The 9,824-nt window shown below is 39.6% G+C and overlaps 1 protein-coding gene across 1 annotated transcript in view; it reads left to right on the top strand.

Moving 5' to 3' along the window:
* Positions 1-8,336, top strand: part of Gpr149 (G protein-coupled receptor 149) — a 71,545-nt gene extending 63,209 nt beyond the window's left edge. Inside the window, exon 4 of the mRNA XM_008840632.2 lies at positions 7,759-8,336. Within this exon, the coding sequence (XP_008838854.1) occupies positions 7,759-8,331 (573 nt within the window). The 3' untranslated portion in view covers positions 8,332-8,336. The remainder of the gene's footprint in view (positions 1-7,758) is intronic.
* The last annotated feature ends 1,488 nt before the right edge of the window (positions 8,337-9,824 follow it).

Raw genomic sequence — 9,824 nt, 5'->3', positions numbered from 1 at the left:
TCATGTTAAAGTTGCTTCTTCAAATATTGTTTTAGTTCTTAATGTGAACAAGTCCTTTTCTCTTTCCATATTACCCCAGAAAACTGCATGTTCTACCTAAATCAGGAACATGAAGTGTTGGCCATGTTTATCTCAGAGTTGAGGTGAATTAGGAGAGTGAAACATTTCCACCATGCCTTGAAGTAGCAGAGTGGCAGAGAGGGTTTGGGACAGATGGCCGAGGACTTGGATCTGACTCTGCCATGCTCCTATTTCTGTTACCTCTCAAATTCAGTTATATCATTTATAGATTTTGGATGATTAGGGTCTTCATTCTATAAGATTAATATGAATATTAAATATGAAAGTCAAAATACCTGCCAAGAAGTATGGCATGCAATCCCTGCTCAGAAGGATCAGTAGATATTTGTTATGGTGAGCATCCATCTTAAGCCAACTGTTATGCTTTCTCCATTTAAAAAGAAAGGGTATGATCTGGAAAGATGGTTCAGTATATAAAATACATGAGGACCCAAGTTCAGATCCCCAGAACCCTTATAAAAAGTTGAATATGGTGGCATCTATAAACCCAGTTTTAGGAGGCAGAGACAGGACAATTCCAGGGCCTCAATGGCCAACCAATCTAGCCACAACAGTGAAGTTTCAGTGACAGAGCCAGTCTCACAAAAGTAAAATGGAAAAGCAATTAAGGAAGATTTCTTGATGTCAACCTCTGTGCTTGCATGAGCAAGTGAACCTGTATACAACACACACACACATATACATACATATACACATACATACACACATCATACACACACATACATAGATACACCATACATACACATATACACACCATATAACACAGATACGTACATATACACACACCATACATACGTACATACACAATCAATCAGTCAATTAATAGAGATAAAAAAGGCTTAATGCATAGGCCTAAGGTCCAGGAGGATTAAATTTGGCCTGATCTTTTCATGCCACCATACTTGTCATCCTATTTGGCTCATTAAACATACGAAGAGGATGTGATGGCACAAGGGATTCTGGGAGAACTGAATATGTGAAAATATAGCAACTATATACTTTTACATAGTGATGAAAATTCCCCAAAATGGGTTTTTAAATAATCTCCTTTCACTTTTCTCACAGAATTCTCATTGTCTCTAGTCTTTGTTTCTTTTTAGTGTCTGCCCTTTCTTCCCCAGACTGTTCTAGATTCCCTTGCTTGATTTTAATTCCTCAGTGTGTATGCTTTTAAAGACCTAGGGTCACCTAAAGATCATGGATATGAAGATATGAGTATTTACATCAAATTTTCCAATCACTTGGACTGTTCATGATCTAATACAGTTCAGCTTCCACAGTAGAGAGCTCATGACTGACTGGTCTCTGGTAAAGTGATGATCTTCCCTGCTCTAATATGCCCTGCTTAAGTTCAGTGACTCAGATAAGCAAAAAGCCTCACCTTGTTAAGATAATAACTTAGAGCTACTCTATTTATATTATAATTTCACCCTGAATTCACCTAGCAGCTTACAAATGAAGAAATAAAAAGCATTCAGTATATCCAAGGTCAGTAAGTTTGCATCAATTATCACAGCAGATTATTTGTGCTAATGTGTTTACATGGCAAGCTCTCTCCACCTGAAGTATTCATGAGGTTTAGTAACTGCTTTTCATTTGATTTCCAAGTAAAAAAGCTCTTAGCCACCCACACTCAGGAATACAGCAATAATGGATTATCATTTTTCCTCAGGCACATGCTAATTCGTTGACTTTAAAATGGAATGAAAGTACAGCCTATGAAATGAATAGTTCCATGTTATCCGAACGCATTATTCTGATCATGCAGTAAGTTTAAGATCCAGTTAAGTTCCATAATATTTTAGTACATTATTTCAAAAACTATGCTCTATGAGGAACTTCCTCTGCATTCAAAATTATCATCACTTACACAGAACTGTCAGATACAAAAATATATTTTAAATAATAATACTTTTTGCTTTTAAAGTTTGTTTGCTTTTAAGCATTGCTGCTTTTAAAGCATAGTTACCCTGTATTTTGTTATCGTAGTTACTGTTCTGTAGTTGCTCTGACACAAGGTCTTGTTATATACCCTGAGGCCTAAAACTCATGATCTTCTTTTCTCTACCTTGTGAGTACTGGGATTACAGGTGTGTGCCACCAGGTCTAGCCACCCCACTTATTTTGAGACGCTGTCTTCATGATATACTGTACCTGGCTTCTTGACCATCCACTAACACCTAGTACCAATTATTGTACCTTTGCCTTATGCTTGGAAATGTATGACATTATTCTGTTCCAAATTTTCTTGATTTGGAACAAGGTTCTATTCCTGAAAATCAATCTTAAAAGGATGTTTTCAAGTTCAAAGGAAAATTCCATTGTGGTTTTGATTAAATTATATTAATTCAGTAATATTAGAAACAGATCAGATTTGTAATGTAGCTTCTCAATATAAAGCATTATTTCTCTTCTCTTTACCTTCTTCTCTTTCTTTTATTATTACAGTGTTTTCCTCAGAAAGTTCCAGACATTTTTATTGTTTCAATATTTAAGTGGTACTTTTATTTTTAAAAAAAAGATGTTAACCATTTTTATTGATTTGAGAATTTCATACATTGTATTTTGATCATATTCAGACCCTCTTTTCACCTTACCTAACTCCCCCCTACCAACTTCATGTCCTCTACTATTATTTATCTTTTGTTTTTTAAAGGCCTATTGAGTCTAATCTGTGTTTCCAAAATGCTCTTGGCTGTAGGTCCATCTCTTGGAGTCTGGTCAGCCTACCAGGTGACATACCAGAAAGGAAAACTAACTCTCCCTGGGGGAATGATTTTTTTTATATATAAATGGACATAATCTGAATAAAATCGTGGGTGAGGTCAGGCTCAAGGATGCAGTTCCACAAGACAGTTCCATCAGCACAGTTCCAGGAGTCGGATGGTTCCAAGAGCTATCTAGGGGAATGCATACCCAAGTTTGGGCCCACTCCTAAAAACTACATTTAAAAGTTAGGCTGTTTGGCTGGGTGTGGTGTCACACGCCTTTAATCCCAGCATTTGGGGGGCAGAGGCAGGCAGATCTCTGTGAGTTCAAAGCCAGCCTGGTCTGCATAGTGAGTTCCAGGACAGCTGGGGCTACAGGGAGACCCTGTCTCAAAAAGACCAAAAAAAAAAAAAGTTAGGCTGTTTGTTTTGGTAATTGTAATGTTGGAGTAGTAATGCCACATCTTCCTCTATCACTTGCCAATAGGTCCTCAAGTAGGGCTGAAGCTTCTTGCTGAAGAATGCTTAGCCCTAAATGGATCAACTATATCACATCCTCTCCATTAAAGGCTCAGGAATCATTAATGGAAGAGGTAGGCGAAAAGATCATGGCAGCCAGAGGTGGTAGATGAATACAAGGAAACTGTGTTGTTTGGACATGACAGGATAGTGACACACATGAATCCACAGCACTTCTGACAGCATGTACAAGATTTTAATTATATGTACTTGTGTGTCATGTATGTCTGCATGTTGGTTTGTGCATGTCTGAGTGCAGTTGTCTGTGGATTCCAGAAGAGGGCATCAGATCTCCTGGAACTGGAGTTACAGGTGGTTGTCGGCCACCCATTGTGGGTGCAGGGAACCAAACTCAGGTCCTCTGCAAGAGCAGTATGTGCTCTTAACCACCGAGTCATCTCTCCAGAGCCCTAAATGGGCCCTTACTAAATTCTGTAATTACTTCTTTAGATTTTTCTTCTCTAGAATTTTCCAGGTATAAAACATTTTCTTCTATAAATTATATTCTTGTCTCTTCCTACTCAGTGTTTGTATTTCTTGTTTCTTTTTCTTGGTTGTTGCTCAGCTGGGCACTCTAGAGCAATGTTAGATAAAAGCATTGGTGTCAGGTATTTCCTGTATATGAAGATGGAGCCCTGCTTTAGGAATGTTCTAGGGTCTTCCTTTCCCTTGCTTGTAACTTTTTCTCATAATGGTACAGTGTGGATGTGATATTGCATTGTTCACATGGATATGCAGTTGTTTAGAAACTTGAACATCTCTGTAGTCTGTGGGCTCTGAGAACATCTGCATTCAACTGCTACAGGCCTACCAGATGCCCTGTCCTGAGTCATAATACTGACTCAGTTTTCTCAAGGCTTCTTTTTAGTCTTCCTTCCATTCTGCCAACAGAAGTGGAAGGTTCTGCTAACTCTACTCCAATTCTGTCAGCTCCTCCTCCCCTGTGTCTTGTCCCCTGTAACAGTTCTAGTTCCAGTTCTCATTTTCTTTGCCAAGAGCAATTTTCTCTAACTTAAATAAAGCATAAGTCCTGTTTAAAGGCAAAAAATAATTCTATGAATGTCATTGTTATACCAGATTTTTATTATTTTGCTTAAAGATGTACAAAAACTAAAAATGGGTCGCTGGAAGTGATGGCTTACACCTGTAACCCCAGCTGTACAAAGGTCAAGCAGGAAGATCATGAGTTCAGGGTAAGCCTGAACTACAAAGCAAGAACCAATCTAAAAAAGAAAAAGATACGGGTTCCTTAAAGATATGGGCTCTTGGGTACTGGAGAAATGGTTCAATGGTTAAGAGCTCTGAGTGCTCTTACAGAGAACCTATTTGATTAAAAAAATAATAAATAAAATACCTTTTAAAAGATATGGGATCTTTATACTCTTATTATGTAACTCTATATCCAAGTGAATATGTACATTAAATATTTACAAACCAGCATCCGTAAAATTACTAAAATAGTTTAAAGTGTTAAGTAATGCTGTTTGTTGAACTAACTTGCCAGTGTGGGGTTACTTGTACAAAAATGTGATCATATCTTCTTCATATTCTCTCTCTGAGTTGTTTGCCCCTATTACTTTCATTAACCTAACATTTTGTATGTGTGTTTTAAATATATTTTTATTTATGTGTATGAGTATATTGCCTGCATTCAGTCACTGTCCTTTACAGTTTCAGGCAAGGTCTCTCATTCAAACCTGGAGGTCATGCACCATTTTGACTAGACTGGTGACCAGCAAGCCCCAGAGGTCCTCCTATCTCTCTCCCCAATGCTGGCTTTACAGACATAACCCTTCACACCTAACTTTTTCATATAGGTGCTGAGAAGCCAGACTCAGTTCATAATGCTTACATGGCAAACACTTTACCCACTAAGCCATCTCTGCAGCCCTGACAATCAGATTTTCTGAATAAATAATGCTTTATCAATTTTATTGTTAAAAAAAACCCACCAGAAATTTCTCTCCTTGATAAGAAAAACATTTAGGGGGAGGTAGATGGGAAGACTTTAGGATGACCCTTTAATTGATAATTTGTCAACAAAAACCAAGGCTTATGATGTCTAGTACCAAGGATGATAGAGTTAATATTGATGTCACTGAGAAGGATGGATTTTTTTCCACCTGCCAAAAATTTCCACTCTTCAAATAATGTTCTAGTAGGTAGTGAACCCAAATGGTGACCCTCTTCTTTCTGTGTGTGTAGTTGATGAAGTTCTTTGCCTCCATAGATAGCTAAACTGAACTTTACAGTATAAGATTTCTGGTTCTTTAGAGTGCAGGGCTCTACAGTTAGTGTCCCAGGCCCCCATATGCATAAACAGAGTTCAAGATCTCTTCACAGAAAATAACTGAGACATGAATCACGTATCCCAGGCTGTAGTTTTCATGGTACTGAAATTCAAGGAAAGAGTGGTGCATAAAAATACCCCAGTGGAAGGGGTTCACAGGGCCCATCACTTACTGAATGGACTATGGGCAACTAACAGATTCTAGAAGAGGCAGCACCATTGTATTCAGTTGTGAAGCCACTGGATGGATAGTTCTAAACCCATGGTCACACAGATGACTGTAGTTAAACTCCATGGAACATAAAACAAAATGAAAGGTCATGAATATGGGAAAGAGATTTGTAAGGAGTGAAGGGGACTGACTAAGGTAGAAGGGAAATAAGGCTGAGAGGATAATAACCAGAATTTACTATATTCATGTATGAAATTGTCAAAGAATAATTGATTAATTTAAAGTCAGAAGAGGCTGTTGGATCCCCTGGAACTGGAGTTACGGACAGCTGTTAGCTGCTGTGTGGATGCTGAGATTCAAACCCGGGTCTTCTGCAAGAACAACCAGTGTTCTTAACCACTGAGCCATCTCTCTAGCCCCAGCACTTACTATTCTTGAAGAGGACACAGGTTTGGTTCTGAGCACCCACATGGTGACTCACAACCAATTAGAGGCTGTTGGATCCCCTGGAACTGGAGTTACGGACAGCTGTTAGCTGCTGTGTGGATGCTGAGATTCAAACCCGGGTCTTCTGCAAGAACAACCAGTGTTCTTAACCACTGAGCCATCTCTCTAGCCCCAGCACTTACTATTCTTGAAGAGGACACAGGTTTGGTTCTGAGCACCCACATGGTGACTCACAACCAATTGTAACTCCAGTTTCAGCGAATCTGACACCTTCTTCTGAGCTCTGCAGACACTGCTCTCATGTGGTGCACATACATACATGCAAGCAAACACTCATACACAGAAAATAAGAATAAATTACACTTGTTGCATCCAGATGCAAAATACTCATGTGTCATCTCCCACAACAAAACCTAGGTTTCTTGGGATGTGTAAGTTTCAATGCTAAGATGTAGACTTCAAGAAAACTGGGAAGGTTGGTGATCTTGAATTGGTAAGACATTTATAGGCACATCCAGTAACTCCACTCTTTGCATAAAAAGTGTCCGTCAAGTCAGCCCGTCCACTTCTTTTTCTGGACTACATGTTCTTTAGTTAGAGCAATGCATTTGAAACTTGACCTCATAGCAGATTGATCACTGGCCTTATTAAATCTGAGTTTCCAACTGGGTAAGTCAAGGCTAGAGCTTAAAAATCAGCATTCTGACAAGTTGCTAGGTGGTGCTGGTGTGGAGATCCAGCTTTGAGAACTGCTACATATTTGCATCTTACCATCTCCCTGTAACATTAACATGTAAGCAGAAAGGGCAACCGTTGAAAGTGTGAAGGTGTGGAAGAGCAATCTAGATCACAGGCTTTTATAAGCCTCAGTTTTATTTTCTCCTTCATTGCTTAAGCACCTCTCAAGGTGATTAATAGAAACAGGGTTACACTTTTGGGAAGACTTGCAGAGATGTGAAGGAGTTCTCTTTGATTGGGTTTACCTTAATTTCTCGATGGAAATGTAGGTGCACTTCGTACACCAGTTCTGGTGACATTTGACTCCTTTTAGGAACCTGACTGTTGAAGGATCCTTTGTACTTAATTTGAGTCATCGTTTTATGAATTATGTTCTCTGACACAGTAATGGGAAAAACACTGTATATTCATATCAGTGTACTTTTCCTACAACCTAGGCATGCTTTTAATGGAACTAAATCTGCAGCAGACATCTAAAAACAATTCCTATTGTAAATATGCATTTCATTTTATGCCCAAATTCTGGCCTTGGAAACATCTATCTATACTGTTTCCCATCAGTTCACTAATTTTGCATTTAAGTGTGAAAATCTCTCTTACCTACGAAGAGTGATTCTTGGCTGCCCTCATTTAGGTGTACTGACCTAGGAGAAAGTCAGCTCTGGTAACAGAATTTAAATCTGTAAATAGTTTCCACGGAAAAGGATCTGAAATAGAGCATTTACCATTCTGGCGCATAAAATTAATTTCTAAGTGTTCCGCGACTAGATTTCAGTAACCTACCATTTTGCTTTTGTCTCCAGCGTTCCGGTGGTGGACTGGCCATTCCCTTGTGTGCTTTCCAGGGGACCGTGTCTCTACAAGCACCTACAGGAAAAACCTTGTCTCTTTCTACTTATGAAGTCAGCGCAGAAGGGCAAAAGATAAGCCCAGCCTCGAAGAAAATAGAAGTCTATCGATCTAAAAGTGTTGGCCATGAACCGAACTCAGAGGATTCTCCCTCCACTTTCACAGACACCAGTGTGAAAATCCACTTGGAAGTTCTTGAAATTTGTGACAACGATGAGGCTTTGGATACTGTGTCCATCATTAGCAACATCAGCCAGTCGTCTACGCAAGTCAGGTCCCCCTCACTGCGTTACTCAAGGAAGGAAAACAGATTCGTCTCCTGTGATTTAGGAGAAACTGCCTCATACTCCATTTTTTTACCTACAAGTAATCCTGATGGCGATATCAACATCTCCATCCCAGACACTGTGGAAGCACACAGACAGAACAGTAAGAGGCAGCATCAAGAGAGGGACGGGTACCAGGAAGAGATCCAGTTGCTAAATAAAGCCTACAGGAAAAGAGAAGAGGAAAGCAAGGGTGATTAGGGAGCAGGGCATTTAGGGAGCGGGGCATTTAGGGAGCAGGGCATTTAGGGAGTGGGGCACTTAGGGAGCGGGGCATTTAACCGAGGCCCAAAGGGCTCTGCAGCTTCAAAGCGCAGAACACACACCATGTTTCTGAGACTGATTGCCAATTTCCTTCCATTTGTAGGCTTACATTAGCTTTATTGGTTTCCTAGGTGATTATTTTTAGGGTAAACTACAGTAGTGCATATACCAAGTGCATTTCATGTGCTACTTAAAGATCTTACACTGTGGCAATTGAAGGATTTTTGTGTCTTGTTTCTATAAAAACAAAATTTCTTTCCTGAATCTGTACTCTTGGCTAGTTTGCTAATATTTTTGCCTGTTTGCCAAATGAACGCACAGCTCTAGTGCATGAGTTTCTGCTGCCTTTCATGGCAAGTGCGACAAGAGACATTCCGAAATGGAAGAAATTTATCAAATCTCCGACTTGTGTTTGAAGAAGCTTCCCCATGACCTGGCTGGCCAAACAAGCTTATTCCAGTTACTGCTTTAGTCTTTCAGTAGTGTCTAGGAAGTGTGTTATTATGTAAAAATGTCAAATTGGCTTCTAACCTGGAACTATGTATATCCTTAGTCTATGGTTAGTTCCTATATTTCTGTAAAATACAAGTAGTTTAAAGGGTGGTCCTGTTTTTCTCTCTTAAATATATCAGTGGTGTTTTTTCCTCCTTTCAAGATGTGAAGATGTCAGGATGGCTCTTAAACAAATATGCTGTATGTTGCAAGTGGAATTAGAAGAAATCTTTAACTTAAACATCCCCCCAAAAGGTTTACTGTTAGTTTCTCTCACTGCAAGAAATACCTGAGAAACAGGCTCACAATTTCAGAGGCTCTGAAATTACTGTCAGCCCCATGACTTCTGGGGCTGTAACAAGGCAACACACCACAGACAGACCACAGGCAGAGCAAAATCACTGGCCTCATGAGAGAAAAAGAGAAAAAGAAATGGCTTAGGGTGTCCCACAATTCCCTCCTAAGCCATGTCCCCAACTGCCTGAAAAACTCCAAGTACTAACTCCTCCCAAGAGCACCTTCTCTGGGACCAAGACTCCCTCACGTTAACCTTTAGGGTCCAGGCCGTAACTATATCATTGTCCTGAATGTTTCATTTCTTTGAATGGAAGCTGTGAGGAAATCCTGTCAAATTAAATCCTGAGAGGCATACCAAACTAGGGTAACCAGCTTCCGGATAAAGCAGAGGCAAATCCTCTAAGGAAAAGTATACTCCCTTACCAAAGATAGGGCAGACCTGCTTTGTCACCCTTGAAGGACAGAAAACTTACTTCAAGTACTGTTTTGAAGATCTCTGTGAGCTCAAGAGCAACCTGCTGTACATAGTGAGTTCCAGGCCAGTTGGGGCTATAGGGAGACTCTGTTTCAAAGAAAACAAAACAAAACAAAAACCACTACCACCAACAAAAGGCAAACAAGAATCCGCAAACAGGTACTGT

This window comes from Nannospalax galili, unplaced genomic scaffold (assembly GCF_000622305.1).
Source record: "Nannospalax galili isolate Female #2095 unplaced genomic scaffold, S.galili_v1.0 scaffold59, whole genome shotgun sequence".
In the NCBI taxonomy this organism is placed as follows: domain Eukaryota; kingdom Metazoa; phylum Chordata; class Mammalia; order Rodentia; family Spalacidae; genus Nannospalax; species Nannospalax galili.
Note: the sequence above shows the minus strand (reverse complement) of the source record. Positions and strands in the feature narration are given on the sequence as shown.